Source organism: Rattus norvegicus, chromosome 6 (genome assembly GCF_036323735.1).
Source record: "Rattus norvegicus strain BN/NHsdMcwi chromosome 6, GRCr8, whole genome shotgun sequence".
NCBI lineage: Eukaryota > Metazoa > Chordata > Mammalia > Rodentia > Muridae > Rattus > Rattus norvegicus.
This window is the reverse complement of record NC_086024.1, coordinates 9,493,316-9,510,627: the sequence shown is the minus strand read 5'-3', so window position 1 is coordinate 9,510,627 and position 17,312 is coordinate 9,493,316. Positions and strand designations below refer to the sequence as shown.

Genomic DNA, 17,312 nt, shown 5'->3' with positions numbered 1-17,312 from the left:
GAACAATTTTGGAGATAGTTCGAAAAATTGATTAATGATGTGGGAATGATTTCAAGAAGGAACATGGTAAGTTTTGGCTCGCAGGTTTGAGTTAATGCATACAGGGTTTATCATATTGAGTGAGGTCACACAACAACATGTACACACAGCACACAATCACAGGACATTTAAACGATGTAATAAAATGAAACCCACTGACTCTCATTTTAAGGGGACCTCAGAGTTTGCCTTATTATCTAAGACCTAGACACCGTTCATCTTTTGCCCTCTCTACTTGAGTTCCTGTCCTTACTAATTAAGATGAGTTTCAGACATTCTCAAGAACAACAAAGTGTATGCTTTCCATGTTCAACAAATAAGAATAGAATTACTATTTCTTTACTATGTTGAAAAGCTACAGGGCCTTATATCAAGGGTCTCTAGTAGTCTATTCCTTAAAATTATTTCTGTTTATAATATATTATTTAATAAAAGCCTCTATTACTTTCCTGATTCATGGTGGCATCAAGTGGCCACCAAGTCTTTTAAAACATACCATTTTACACGTAATCATCAGCCCTAAGGTCTAAGGCTAAATTAGGAAATCTTTTTATACTATGTAAATCAAGGCTGAATTTTTATTATGGTCAAGTATTGGGTTCTTGAGATCTACAATAACAACAACCAAAAGAAAACAAAACCTGGAAGAAGAGAATTTTTTTATTTATTATGGCAATGAAGCAATTATGCAAAAATAAATAAATGGTGGCCAGAATTCTCACCTTAAAGGAAAATACACAGGCATTTGAAGTAAGGAAAATCAGGAGACAATGCAGTAGGAAAAGTGATAGCAATGTGCACTCATGTTTTCTAAAACATGTCTATGTGCATGCTTGTGTACACACATTTAATATGCTTGTATGTATGCATGTATATTTATGCATATGTGTGGGTATAGATACACATGGTGTAGATTCTTCTAATTTGTGCCTGTTGAGAAGATCATATTACAAAGACATCTAGTAGGAACTAAGCATATTTTACCACACAACCCCTATATATAAGGCTCAGGGACCATTGCAGAAGGGTAAGGAGATATTTCATGTAAGCTGCAACCATGAAATCACAACAATATGGCTGTTCAAGCAAGGCCTAAATAATGATACCAGTTAACATGCCAATGAGAATGAGGGATCTCTCAGTGTGTCTCACCACTAGGTGAAGACCTACTGGCAATTAACAAGTGCTTAGATAGGATTAGTTTTCCCCAGAAATAAGATGTAATGGGTAATTCAATAATATGTGCTTAACTCTAAATACATACATACATACAGGCAATGCTAAATGGACTCAGAAAGTTGTATTTATATGTTTATATATGGTATTCATTTATGTATATATCATGCACATGTATTATATATATCACAATAAATTTTTAAAAGAGGGCATATATTATGTGTGTGTGTGTGTGTGTGTGTGTATTTATATTCTATCTGCATGTACACCTGCATGTCAGAAGAGGGCAGCAGATCTCACTGTACATGGTTGTGACCCACTATGTGGTTGCTGTGAATTTAACTCAGGACCTCTGATAGAGCAGAGAAATGTCTCCACAGTGCATACATTTTAAAGGGAGTGGGAGATAGAAGAGAGGTTGAAGGGAGAATGAATAAATTAAGTTATTTATATTTTAATTTAAAGTAAAATAAATTTTAAAAGTAACCTAAACTAACCTAATGATGAAATGAAAATGAAGGGGGAAGAAACTTAGACTCTTGTCGACTCTTATAATAATGGCATTTCGATAAAAGATAAACTACTTCTCTTTGAAGCTGTTTTATCATCTTTAAAATGAGAATGCCTATGCCCTATCCACATTACAGAATAAAAGACACTTGGACAGAACAATATCCTGCAGTGATTTTGCATATATTGGCCCTGACTTCTAAAATTCAAGACCATGACTTTAAATCCTTTGGATAACACCCGGTTGCTTCAGCAACTAATGTTAAAAAAAATTCCTTTTTCTTTCACAAACTGACCTTAACTAAAACAGGCTGACCTCCAGCATTCACTCTGCCTTAGGTGCCTTCTATGAATGGCGATTGTATTCCATTTATACCATTCTTTTTCTTTTTTCATTCATTGCTTTATTTTTCCTTTTATTGAAAATAGATTCATTTCTCATATAATATATCGTGATTACAGTTTCCCCTCCAGTTCCCCTGCCAGTTCCTCTGCACCCCAACCCCAACCCCATCAAGAATCACCTCCCTTTCGGTCTCTATTAAGAAAAAACAGGTTTCTGCAGGATAATAATAAAATGTAATAAGATAAAACAAAAGCTATCACATTGGAGTTGGACAATACAAACAGGAAAAGAACCCACTCGAGGTTTTCAAACAAACGTGTCGTGTGCAACAGCGCCTCCTGCAGACATTTTAGGGGAAACACAAAGCGGGCTCTTCACTTTGGGGCTCTTCCAGCCAGTCCAACACACACGAAAAATCTAGTCAGAAATACTGATGAGATATGTAACAACGACAGCTCTATGAGCTCGTAGTTTACTTCCTTAAAGAATGACTTCGTCTAAGCTTATAACCTCATACATGTCATATTGTCATTGAGAAAGTTTCTCTTTGCTCAGCCTGGGAAGCCCTTTAGAATTTAACAAGAATGGGACTCACATCTTGGGTACACAAAGACCTTTCAGTGCTTTGTGTTAACATAATCCCTTGAGTGATACTGTGCTCTGAGGGTAAGTTCCCAAAGAGGAAGGGGTAGAGACTCCTCTCCCACTGAGTTCCCAAAATGTGAAGGGCAGAGCTTACCTCCTTGGGTTGCAAGTATAAATCTAGAATAGACCTTGACATCCTGAATGCTAGAGTTCAACTAACAAGCTGGATGACAAACAAGAGCTACACACACACACACACACACACACACACACACACACACACGCACACACACACACATGCACACACACACACGCACACACACACACATGCACACACGCACACACACATGCACACACACATGCACACACACACGCACGCACACACACATGCACACACGCACACACACATGCACACACACATGCACACACACACATGCACACACACACGCACGCACGCACACATGCACACACACGCACGCACACACACACATGCACACACACACGCACACACGCACACATGCACACACACGCACGCACACACACACATGCACACACGCACACACACATGCACACACACACGCACGCACACACACATGCACACACACACACGCACACACACATGCACACACGCACACACACATGCACACACACACACATGCACACACACACGCACGCACACACACATGCACACACGCACACACACATGCACACACATGCACACACACACACACACACACACAATTTATAGCCTAAAACAATGAAATAAAGAAGGAAAATAGAATTTTCTCCTGCTCATCAACAAAATGGATAAGAAACAAAGCGAGTGAAGGTAAATCGGCATCTGAAATGACTTCAGTACTTTTGAAGCACAAAGATAGTCACCAAGCCACAAAACTAAAGTACAGTATAATTTCTTGAATAGACAAGAAAAATCACAGGGCACATATGTTCAATTTGGAGGAATTTTAATAGGCTAGTAATTAAATTCAAATGTTGGTAGATAAATTAGAGGGGAAATGCACTGGATATAACCATCACATATACTAGTCTGGGTTTGAAAAAGCATCTGAAACTTAAAAATAGAAATATTACACATATAAGTGCATCTATAATCATACATGAATAGTTTAAATGAGCCGATGGTAATTGGGTGACAAGGACCCCAACAAGAGCCCCACCAACAAGAGCCACATACAGTCTAACAAAAGTCCTGTTGTTGATCAGGTGAATCCAATAGACTGTACTCATATGTGCATATGTATGTGCATAAACAATATTACAGAAGAGAGTATATATTGAGAGGTGTGGTGGTGAGCTGGCCACTTTTATATCAACTTGACCCAAGCTAGAGTCATTTTGGAAGACTGAATTTCAGTTGAAAATGCCTTTGCCAGACTGACCCCTGGGCAGGCCTGCAGTGCATTCTTACTGAGAGCTGTGGGCAGGGCCATCTTAGTGTGGTTGGTGCCACCCCTAATTGAGTGGATCTGGGTGTTGGAGGAAAGCAAGCTGAGTGAGCCATGTCAATAAAACAGTCAAAGCAGAAAACAAAACAGACACAAAACCAGGCCTGGTTCCTTTGCTTCTGCTTCAGTTTCTGCCTTTAGGTTCCTGTTTGAATTCCTGTCCTGACTTTTTTCAATGGCAAATGGATATGGAAGTGTAAGTGTATTCAACTCTTTCCTCCCCAAGGGTGCTTTAGTTCATCAACACAACAGAAACCATACCTAAGAGAGTGGGGGGTGGGAGCAGCCAGAGGGAAGAGGGTGCAAACGATATAAATACACTACCCATGTGTAAAATTATCAAAAGTTTTTGAAAAAGAAATATAACATTGATGATGATGATGGTGGTGGTAGTGGTGGTGGTGGTGGTGATGGAGGTGATGATGATGGCGACGACGACAACGATAATGATGATAAAAAGGAAACAGGGTCCAAAGCACTTACCTGTCATGGCTTGTTGATCATCCACGGTTAGCTTTAAACTTTTTCCTCGCCGAACCACACGTACTGTGTGCCATTCATTATCATTGAGGTTATAGCCGGCAAAAAGGGTCTCAGGACCTTTGCCTGTAGAATATGCCAAACAGTCATTATGGACAATCAGAATCACACAAGACAATGAACCTTACAAAAAGTGTGAGGGAAGAGAAAAAGAAAATGGGGAAGCAAGATAGAAGAAAACAGTGAGAGTGGGAGCGAGCGAGCGAGCGAGAGAGAGAGAGAGAGAGAGAGAGAGAGAGAGAGAGAGAGAGAGAAGAGGAGGGGAAGGGGAGGAGAGAGGGAGAGAGGAGAGGAGAGAAGCTGGGCCAATTTTCAAGCCCAATAGAATCATAGCAAGCAAGGAAAATGACAAGTTAACAAACACTCAGGTGTGACAATTTTAGAATGTTTAGTCTTTTGCATTTTCTTAAGACAAGAGAATTAACCTGCTGTCATAAATGGGCACAATCAATATAGGACTGGAAACCTTTCCAAGTTTGGATGTACAACTTTTAAAAGAATTCTCTGATATCTGAAGTGATACTTTTTTTTTCCAATTTTATCAGAATTTTTTTCAATTGGATATTTTATGCATTTACATTTCAAATGTTATTCCCTTTTCCGGTTTCCCCCTGGAACTCCCTATCCTATCCCCTTTCCCACTGCTTCTATGAGGGTGCCCCACCACTCCCACCTCATTGTCCTGGCATTCCAATAGTAGGGAATGGAGCCTTCACAGGACCAAGGGCCTCTCTTCCCAATCCTGAGATTCCACCTCACACCAGTCAGAAAACTCATGACAGCAGATGCTGGTGAGGATGTGGAGAAAGAGGAACACCCCTCCATTGCTGGTGGGATTACAAGCTGGTAAAACCACTGTAGAAATCAGTCTGGTGGTTCCTCAGAAAATTGGACATAGTACTACCTGAGGACCCAGCTATACCACTGCTGGGCATATACCCAAAAGATGCGCCAACATATAACAAGGACACATGCTCTCTTATGTTCACAGAAACCTTATTTATAATAGCCAGAAGCTGGAAAGAACCCACATGCCCTTCAACAGAGGAATGGATACAGAAAATTTGGTACATCTACACATTGGAATATTTCTCAGCCAATAAACACAACAACTTCATGAAATTCTTAATAGTGTAGGGGTTAGTTTCTGTTTGCCAGTGATGCACATTTTTAGATGATTTGGTGATTGGGTAAAGAAGCAATAGCACCTAGTAAGAACCTCTTGGTTTTATCTGTATGATGGTTGCTCTTCAGATCTTCAGTTCTGTATCTCCAAGATTCAAGAAGTACCTGGGTTTGTCAGCCTCTGAAATATATGAACATGTCTGTCTAAAGTCCGTGTCTAAAGAAACCTTCCAATAACTAAATGGTAAGCTGAAAATGTATATGTATGGTGGGGATGTTTCTGAGTACGCCAGCATAATAATGACATGGAAAACATAGACTAAAATAGAGAAAATACAGACAGTTAAAGCCAGGGGGTGGGGTGAGGGTGATGCTAGCTAACAGAGATAAACAATAAAGGCCAAGGGCAGGGAGGCAGAGTATACTCAATTAATAGTCCATTTCCAAAGGATGTGTGTACAGAATTGAAATGGAAATGAAATGTTTAATGAAAATTACTAAGGCAAGTAAGTGGGACTGTATCTGTGTTTAACTTAAAAACAAAAAAATGTTGACATAATTGTAATTTTACTAAACGTATTACATATAATTTAAATAAAAGTATTCAGTGTGATGACTAATCTAGAAGAATATGATGTTAAACATGCATTATTTTGCTTGGTGGATTTTCCTTTTGAAAGCATTATAACTTGCAGGAACATTAACACAGAGAAGGGCCTGAGACAATTTGCTTTCCTGACTTGATAATGGTAGAGGGCCAGAAATCTTCCACACTTTCCTGCACCAAATTCTAAAGTCAAACCAGTTGATATTGGGGGTCATAGGAAAACAAATAAGAGTGTGAAAACATGTGCAAAGAGGGAAAGAAAGAAGAAAAAGAAACTGTCAGGGAGCCAAGGGGAGAAATTCTCAGTATCCTACTTACACAAGGTCATTGCTAGCTGTGATAACCACAGACTAGTCATATAGCCGCCAATTTCATCTTTATGGTGCTATTCCATAAAGTGCTTACCCAGGTAAGTCTTGTCTTCCTTGGTTATTATGTCTTTGGTGTTTAAGAGGAGACAAAAATATAAGCTTGTTTTTCTTTTTTAATGGGATTCCCTCAATTCTTTACCCAGTGTCAGTCATCATCAAGATTTAGAAACCATCTAAATGCAAGGAGACCAAACGTTGGAAGCAATTCCCAAGATCAAAGGAGATCTTAGAGTCTCAACTGTGAAGCAAGGGTCGTTTAATAATGTCACAGCAGCTTGATGTCCTACTGGCAACCTGGTCATGCTTAGTGTTGATCTTTGACAAGAGAGTATGTCATTTTAAAGCTATTTTTAGAGAGGAGAATTTTTTTTTCTCAGAAACATGCCTCTGATGTGGCCATCCCCCTGTTCTTTTAATTTTAAATGTGTTTTGTCAAGAATAAGAATGAGCTCATCCTCATCCCCCACTCTGGGCTTGATCTTGCAGAAAATCATAATGCTTAATCTATGAAACCGCCATTTCCATAACAACGGACACAAAATCCAATTAAAAATAAACCTTTGGTTCACAGAAATCTCTGTGGGCCAACTTCAAACTGCTTTCATGCATTATTAAAAATGTGAGCAGATTGATTTTAGAAGACAAGGCTCTTAAAAATGCACTTGATAGTCTCATTTCCCAAGGAGGGTCCTCCCTTAACATGAAATGTAATGAGAAGTGCACTGAGCTAGGAGTCAAGAATTGTGTTTGTCAGCCCTTGATTTGCTACTACAAAGATGAGACTAGTGCATGCATGCTGTGTACCACAATCTTTACTTCATCTCTACGTTATGATCAACTTCTCGATGTGGAACTGAATTCTTACAGAAGCAAAACCACTGTTTCCAAGGTCATACGGCTTAAAAAGCCGTCAAGCTGAGTGCTTTCCTCGGTCTGTCTACTCCAATCCAGAATAAATCCACTTGCATTATGGAACTGCTGGCATAGCAATGAGACCCTCTGCCAGCAAACTGACTTCTAGTCTCCCCTCCCTGTTTCTAAATGAAGAATGTGGGGATAAGATTTCCTTGTGATGACTTTGAGTTTCTTCTACTGAATAAGCACTCTGTTAGGACAACCTCTACATCCTGTGTGTAAGCCAAAGTGAATGAGAATATTTGAACAGCATATTGACCACATGGGGAAGCTAAAATTGATACTACAAGTGACAAAATGTAGGGGTCCTTTAAGGAAGAACAAATCTCTCCTACAATCAATAATTTGGGAAAACGTAACTTCCAGTCTTTTCAATCCCCATCCATAAAGCAAGAACTTCCTAGCTGATTTCTCCCATTCATTTAGAGTCTCACACTGCTTGGAAGATTAAAAATGTATGAAATTATTAAAGGTATTTAAACAGGTGATATTATGAATGGCAAACTGTTCATCTCTTGACAAACATTTAATGGTAAAATTATGGCAACTCAAGCTTTTGATCACCTGAATTCCAATGAAAGGTATTTTGTCTGTTGAGGATACCCAAGCACACCTCAATTATGCTAACATAGGTCCTTTAGAAATAATATGTGTTGGAGGCCAAACATTTAAGAACCCCCAACACTGAGTTTGAAACATCCATTATGATGGTATATTAAAATGTGGAGTGTCTGAGAAGTAGTTAGGTTTAGAAATCATAGATATGTGATCTCCCTTCTTCCTTCCTTCCTTCCTTTCTTTCTTTCTTTCTTTCTTTCTTTCTTTCTTTCTTCCTTCCTTCCTTCCTTCCAACCTCCCTCCCTCCCTCCCTCCCTCCCTCCCTCCCTTCCTTCCTTCCTTCCTTCCTTCCTTCCTTCCTTCATTCATTCATTCCTCCACTCTCCTCTTTCTTTCTTTTGTTTTTAAAAATGTCATTTCTACGAAAATACTGTCTGGACACTCTGAGAAAAGAGAAGCCGACAGTAAAAAGAGTTTACTTATAAAACAGGAAGAGAATGAGAACTTGTTGCGCATGTGAGGATGTTGGGAGAAGGCAGCTTTATGCAAGCCAGGAAGAGACCAGAGCATGGAGGACTTCCAAAAAGACAAAAAGAAGTAACCCTTTCTATAATGTTCTATTGCAATATATACAACCTTTTAAGAAAGCACAACATATTATTTCTTTGATGTAGAGAATAGATTTATATGCAAATTTGTAATTCATTTTTATCGTGATTTAGTATTTAAGCCAGAGATGTCATTTTTTAAACAAATTATAAGGAATCAAATCTAGTACAAAGACATGAATTCTAAGTTTCAAAGGCAATAGAGAATAGAATTAAGACTGATTGGATATTTTCCAATCATTATTTCATTAAAATATCCTGTCAACAGAAAATGTAGATTGGACATTCTGAGAGGGGTAAAAGTCATTGTCCTCAGCAAAAAATTTGCAACATTTTATCAGATATAGCTTTATAGCCTGTTATTTCAAATAGTTCTAGAAGCAGAATTATGAGGAAGGAGAATAGAAGCTCACAGAGCTATCTACGGATAAAGAAGTTGATAACCAAAGGGACTAATGTCATTCCCATGTTCACAGCTATTTAATGGAAGAACCCAGTGCTCCTGGCTTCTAGCCCACTAGCCACACTTCTGGGCTAGTGATACATAAAAACTTTTGCCTATTATCAAGAGATCTTATCAAGCCTACCACATGTTACTATAGTTTGGTTATCAGTTGCTGCTTGTGCTACTTCAAAGATGAAAACTAAGCAAAATATATGTGCAGTTTTATTAATGTTAATCATTTGACCAGAATTTAATCTAAGTTATAGAACAATTCAGTTTGCCATACACATTGTATAAAATACCCAGCTTTGAGTTCTAGATGCCTCAAAGACTTACCTTTGGAAAGTCTTTAACCTTGAAGTAAGAGAGATGAATGAAGGTATGAATGGTATGTGTATGAGAGAGAGGAGGGGAGAGAGAGCAGGAGGGAGGGTGGGAGAATAAGAGAAAGTCAAAGGGACAGAGAGAAACAAACTGACAGTGGGAGATGAGAATTTCAATTTTCATTGTCAAATCAGTGTGACATTAGATTTTTAAAATCTTTAATTTCAGAAGAAAGGTAATGATGTATTATACATCAGGGTAAAGGGGGCAGAACACTAGATTTTTGTCTCCAGTATGCTATGCACTTACTCTCTTACCTTGAACTTTCTTCCCTGCTCCTATTGTCCACGTTTGATAAAAGCTTATAAGGAAACCCCCATGGGGCTATGTTTAAACATTCTTTCTTGGACAGAGCAGGCAGCTCTACAACACTTCCCTTCCTGGAAGCTATGTGAAAGCCTTAAGATCACAATGACGGGGGGATTTAGCTCAGTGGTAGAGCGCTTACCTAGGAAGCGCAAGGCCCTGGGTTCGGTCCCCAGCTCCAAAAAAAGAACCAAAAAAAAAAAAGATCACAATGACGTTCTTTACTGTGTGAGAGGCTTCTTAGGTGAAAGGCTTCTTGCTGTTATTAACTCAAATATATGCATTTGGCCTGAGTGGAAGGAGGGAGGCTTGAGAGAACTCTACAGAGGAGTGGACTTTTGGTTTGTATGTTTGTTTGTTTGTTTGCTACATTTATTAAATTCCAATGAATCCAGGACAATTTTCATAAGTGTCAAATTGTGATTATTATTTTAGTAGTCAAATGATAACTTTAAAGGGGATATTTAAATTAACCCAATGTTCTCATGAAATCTCAGTATAAATAATCAATAAATGTTCATTTGGGACCAAGAAGTATTGCATTCTATATCCCAGAGTTGTGAATAGGTTACTGAGTGCATTAAATCACAGAAAAGGACTGGTGTTGTGAAATCACAGAGATGTTTATGGGACTGGTGTCTTTTAATTATGATGAAGGTGAGTTACTCTCTCCCGTGCTCAGAGAATTGGGTCAGAGAAGGCACAGTGCTGCCTTTCAGCCTGGATAGTTCTTCTCTGGCTGTCTTATTCACAAGGAAAGCTCACGCATGTGGACCTTCAGGAGTTGAACTATGACAGAAGCTTTTGGCATAGTTTTTTAAACTAATTACTTTTCCTGTATGTATTTATGCAAAGGAGACATTAAAAATACAGAAGAGAGGAGTTGCCTGGTTCCTATTCTGAAACTTCAGGCCTAAACTTCATTGCCTAAAAATCCTGGGTGTTTGAGTTGTGTTCATCAGCTACGCCAACAGAACGCTCCTCCTCCTTTCCAGTCAGCTACCCCATCGAAGGCTATTGAAGTCAGTTGCGAATAATCCTTTACTTTCAAAATTACACCTGGTTTATAAACAATATTTTGTTGTTGAATCTTCACAATTGCTTTTGAAGACACTGTTTATTATATAGAAGGTACATGGTGCTGACCTCTCCCTTTTGTTGCTTGTGTTTATGAACCCTGGGCCATGTCTTGCTTTACTCTCTAATTACAAAGTCCTATATGTTGAACATCTGTTAGTCCTTCCCAGTCATGTGATGAGCATCTTACTGTCTTATTTTATGATCTGTGTTGTTCCAGCAATAAGATTCTTTTTTTTTCCTTTTAAAAAAATACTTGTTTTTTTTTGCTTTTCTCCCCAATCCCTTACTTGTAAGTTATTTTTTAAATTTTTTATATTTTGTAAATTATAAAGTTATGAATATAAATTAATAATGCAATAGTCAAACAGTTTAGTGACAAAAACAGATTTCAACTAGTGTCCAGCTAATAAACACGTGTTATCTTGCAATTTGAAGACAACTGCATGAGGCTGAGCTGATTCACCAAATTCAGTGTGAGAAGAAGACCCAGATTCCTGATCACTGTACAATGCAAAACTTGCCGAACTCTCAGGGAACAGTGTTTGTTCTCACATCATTGGTCATTTCATCTCAGTCAGAAATATGCAGCAACTCTGTTCTATATGCATTTAAGGTAGCTATTCCAACACTGGGCAGAAGAATTGGAAGACATGGGCAGCCTCTAAGCTGTAAACGTTTTGCAGGCAATACTGAAGGAGATGGATACTTTCCTAATAAATGTTCAAATGTGAAGACTTGTATTTTTCAAGGTATAGCAGCATACATACGCTTGAATTTGGAATTTGACATTTCAGATTCACTATTTTTAATGATTTGGTTCTAAAACATTCAGCCTATATATGAAAATTAATTTAAAATGTATTTGCATATGAGGCACAAATTCGTCAACAAGCATGCACTCAGTCGTATGGGAGCAAGGCATGATTACATGATACTAACTTCAGATGTCTTAGAATTGAAAACCATGTCGGCAAACATTTGGTGAACTGCTTAAGTGGTTTGTGAGCATGGGAATGGGGTACTGAGACACAATAGAGGACAGTAAAAATAAAGGTATGGAACCGTCAAAGAAGCCAGCAGAGACCACTAAATAAAATTCGCAACTGCCTCTGGAACTGAGAGGTCATATAGCTAGATCAAGCAAATCCAAGCATTTTTGGTCTAGATTTTTAATAGAAATTAGACTTGTGTATCAGAAGACAGAATTATGTCACATATTTTCACACCTTTTAGGTAGCTATCTACCACTAATGATAGATTTAAAAGATGTTAAGTATACAAACAGGCTATCTCTTTCATGCATCTAGTCTCTTAATCCAAAAATGCAATTTTAAAATTAATTTTTTTTGATTGCAGACAGTAATGACCTGTCACCTGTGTGTGTTGGGAATTGAAGAAGGGTCCTCTGGAAGAACAGCCAGTGCTCATAGGCAGTGAGCTATCTCCCAAAAACAACATCAGCAATTTCTCTTTAGTTAACACTACCTAGACACCTCAATGCTCAATCTACTTCTGTAACAAGATGACATAGTGAGCATGAACATTTTCGGAGCTCTTTCTGCAAATCCATCAACTAAAATTTGCATAGAAGATAGGCAGGTGGAACTTAACATAATTCGCCTACATCTCTATTTTATTAATAGGATGTTGTGTTTTAGCACAGCAATCTGAGCTAAATATTGTCATCAATGTGAAGGTGGATATTAACATTTCCATAATTCAGAAATAAAGTCTGAAACACATTGTATCACCTTACACACACAATTTGGTTGTATATTCATATGTGATTATTATACTCTTTAAAACCATTAAATTGCCTATATCACCCTTTAATTGAACAAGAGAGAGAGAGAGAGAGAGAGAGAGAGAGAGAGAAGATTTAACACCAGAGCATCACAGAATGAGATGAATTATGAGAATTCAAAAATGGTTCTTATTATGTCTCTCTCTTGTATAATTATTCTTACTTATTCTGGGTTACATAACACATTTTTCTATTCATTTATATTTAGAAACTGTATTTTAACAATGACGTCAGTTTTGGCAAATTCCTGACTAAGGGTCCTTCCGAAGGATGTTGCTGCCTACTAAATCAGGGATAGAATATTTGTTGCTGACCAGAGTAACTGTATCCAGCCGGCAAGCCCAAGTGTCACCGTTGTAATTGTTCAATCTTGCTATTCTAATAAGCAGTCTATGGACTGTGTGCTAGCTAATTTCTATGGCTGTGTTTCAATAAAAAAAAAATTTAAAGGAATTGTTAGCTTTGTGGTCTGTGCTTTTTAGTCTGCAAGTTCACATAATAACTAGGAGAATTATCTTCCCCATATTATATAAATTGAGTAAGAAAGAAATTATAATAAAAAAAAACAGTTAAGTGTTTTAGAGTCTGATACTCTTGAGGTTTAGAGTCACAGTTGCCTTTGATTCAAAGGTGACCTTAAGCATGGCAATTTGTTTAAGAGTATTGTTCCAGATTTTAACATTCTCTTCACATAAAGAAAGAAAAATCGCAAACTAAAACAAACAACTAAAGTGTTTAAAAAATACAAAATCTAGAACGCTTTAGTTACCTTACTTTTCTTCAACTTTTGAAGGCTTCATGTTCAAGTTTGATGCTTGTGTACCTATGGGTGTGTGTGTGTGTGTGTGTGTGTGTGTGTGTGTGTGTGTGTGTGTGTGTGTGTGCATGGTTAAAAATAGGTTCTATCTTTATCAATTTCCTCAGGTGTTATCAACTGGGTTACTTGGCAATTCACTTAGCAGGACCCTGTGGGAGGCAGGAAGCCAGCCTTGTCACTGACAAGACAGGAAGAGAGAAATGCCCTGGGGACAGTCAGACATGGCTGCAGCCTGAGGCCTGAGTCATGGTTCTTGGCAACAGAATTTCCTATTGAAAAATGGGAAAATGACACACTGCCTGTCTTAGGTAATTATTATGACACCCACAGCCTGCTATTTGACGTCATTATTAGTTTCTAATTTGAAAATGATTATTTTAAAAAACCAATACTAGTTTGACCTCTACTAAAACAACAACAAAAACAAAACCATAACAACAACAATAACAACAAAAACAACAACAAAAAGCACATAAATTCTTTCTTAAGTGGCTCCATTTTGCCTTCATCTAATTGTACTGAACTGGGAGAATGAGGCTTTACTGTTTTTATTTCTCTTATGAGCCAGCAAGAAAATGTAATTGCAAGTTGAAATTAGACATGTAAGTCATACGCCTCCACTCCTGCTCCTTTCTGTATCACCATGGGCATAACAGACTACACCATTTGCAGGCTTAGCACAACCTGAGAACATGGGCTCCTGCTTCAAAGGAAGAATCTGAACCTGGGGACAGGACAGCACTTGCCTCAACATGGGCTCCTCCCATCTCAGGGTCTTGGGGATGCACACAAGTTAGTGCTAGTTTACAGCATACAGTGTGCATTTAATTGTTTTTGTAGCAGCCTTCCATAAGCTGTATATTCAGGAATATACACACAAGGAAACATTGAAATCACTCTCATCACATTGTCTCTATTTAATGGCATGACCAGCAGAGAACCCAGGGGCTGCCCTTGGTCTGTCCTACTGGTGAGGATTAGTGCAGTAACAAATTGCACTTGGTGACAGACCTGTCACCTTAGAAAGCACAAGCTGAATAGCCAGCTGAATCAGGTAACTCCAATCCTTGTTTTATTTCTCCGTAGGTTCTCTTCAATTCAGTCAAGTTTACAATCTTGAGGATGATTCAGAATGACTTGTATAGGGCTATTTGCCTTGAGAAACAAGAATAGTCACAGAGTGTTTCACTAAAGTAGTTTTAAAAATTCTTTTCTATTAAAAAGATTTTGAGCAAATAACATAAAATCAAATATTAACCTTGACATTCCTGTTCTTCAAGATCTGAACAGTAACGGCTGAGGAAAAGCATTTTATAAACATCCACCAGGATCAGGCCACGTCAAGACTGTGTTTCTGTGTTGATAGATTGTTACACAAACTCTGCCTTTCTGCTTTTGTTTTGTGCTTTTTAAAAAACGTTATTTATGTTGATCTGAAGCAGCTGTCCTGGTGGGAACTTGGGCAAAGTACTTATTTCCCAGTGTCTGCATTAGTATTCTGATCTTTAAAATATGCTAATAAGAGAAATCATTCATATGCAAAGGAGCTTATTACACTCCTATCACTTAAAGCAACATCTGCTGTATGCTGGTTTCTCATGATAATAACTATTATTAATATGGTATTGTCATTATCATCTTCTGAATGGATTTTAAAGCTCTAAGAATATCTGATAGCTGGGAGAATGTATGCTACCTCTTCTTGTGCAGTGCCTTGAATAATAACAATTTGCCAAGTATTTTGTTGAAGGGTTATTTTTGTTGATTTTCAGACAGAGTCTCACTGTTTAGTTCTGCTTGTTCTGGAACTCATGCTATAGACTAGGTTGAGCCCGTAGAGATCCACCTGCCTCTGCCACCCAATTAAAGGTATGTGCAACTATCACTGGCTAAATGGTTCATTATTTTCACATTTCGTGGGAATTTTATTCCAGTAGATGAACCTAGGATAAATGATAAATGAAAAGCAACTCCATCAGTTTTAAACACTTCTATTCACAAAGATATGACATTATCTATGTCTATTGTTTTAATGTTTAGAAGTATATAATATGGTAAGTCCCAAGCCTGGAGAATTTGGGCAATTCAACAAGCTGATAACTGTTTAAACACACTTTTTCAATTGATTTGTGAATAAACCTAACATGTATGGCCTAAGAGAGCAAAAGGACCTAAGACCAGAAGTTATTAAGTTCTGGATAAAAAGGACTTGAGACCAGCAGTTAATAAATTCTGGATAAAAGAAGCTACGTGGCGTAGGCACTGCAGGAGCTCAAGCCTTAAGCTTAGTTATGAGACAAGTACACATGCACTTTGTTTGCAGGAAGTGTTGACATTTGGGGAATTGGAAAAAAAGCCTCAAGGGACATCTCTTCATCACAGTTCCTTTATTCTGTTATAAATTTCACCATTAACAGATTCCTCAACTCCTGTTCCATTCCTGGCTAAATGTCATCAAGCCGATCTGCGAAAGTAAATAAATGAAGTTTAAACCATCTACAAAAACATTTGAACTCCTGCATTTTGATATTGATTGTACCCATTTATGACAGATCAGGATAAATACCTCTGATGTAAATATTTCTCAATGGGAAAAGCATACAGTTTTAAAATATATTCTACCTTTCAAGTACATAATTATATTCACAACACAGTAAAAAAATCACAAGTTTAACAAATATATTGCTCAAAGAATTTTTCAAAATAGCTCTCCTCAAATCTATTCTAGCTCAACTTAGAAACATAGAAATATGCACAATAAATAAGTCAGTTTTAAATGAAACTAAAAACTTGGACTGTGATTTTATTTTAAGATTAAAAGAAAGTTCATTTCCAAGAAATGCTTATCACATAATAGGGTAGCTAGCAGATATAAAACTGAGTATGGAAGGGCTAACATGCCGTTCAGTAAACTTGGATACATCTGTTGTTCATTTATTAAAAATGTTATATTTATTTCCATTTGTGCTATTCGAATGCATCTTATAGAACAGCTATAGTGAACCTGTCCTAATTCTATATGTCCTAATGCTATAGTTGCTACAAGTATAGGAAGCTTTATTAACATGTAAACCGACATTTCATAAACAGGGAGGGCTATGATCGCAGTGCAAAGATTATTTGATTGAATAAGTTTTGCTGCATGAGAAGACCACTGGAATAGCTATAAAATTTACTTTCTAAATGCATGGAGAACAGAAGTTTGACTGGTCTTGGTTTCTATCTTCAGAGTTCTCATTCTTATGTTGCCTTCCATTGATGTTGTCTGATTTTATAATATCTAACTAATCCTCAATATTTGGGAAATGTATTGTGATACATTTTTTCTTGAAGTAAAAGGGGAAAAAACAGAATTAAACAGCTATTTCCTCGAGTTTTTCTTTACCCTTTGTATCTTTTTAGGGGAAAAGGAGTATGGCAGTGCTTAGAACCTGTGCCTCCATAGTAACCTTCAATCACTGGCCTATTTGCTAAGAAAGCACAATTTTTAGGAATGTGACCAAAAATGTGTTCTTTCAAGATGATTCTTTCTGTTCCAGTCTTCCAAAACTGCCTGGGCTTAAAAGCTATGGAGAAGCTGGCCTTGATATCCCAGATACCCGTAGCATTACCCAAGAATATTTCTGTGTG

The 17,312-nt window shown here is 37.7% G+C and overlaps 1 protein-coding gene across 44 annotated transcripts in view; it reads right to left on the bottom strand.

The window, feature by feature from the left end:
- The window catches only part of Nrxn1 (neurexin 1), a 1,146,022-nt gene that overhangs the window by 566,754 nt on the left and 561,956 nt on the right, over positions 1–17,312 (bottom strand). For all 44 annotated transcript variants that reach the window (XM_063262405.1, XM_063262407.1, XM_063262423.1 and 41 more), the window contains one exon: positions 4,606–4,728. In XM_063262405.1, the coding sequence (XP_063118475.1) occupies positions 4,606–4,728 (123 nt within the window). The remainder of the gene's footprint in view (positions 1–4,605; positions 4,729–17,312) is intronic.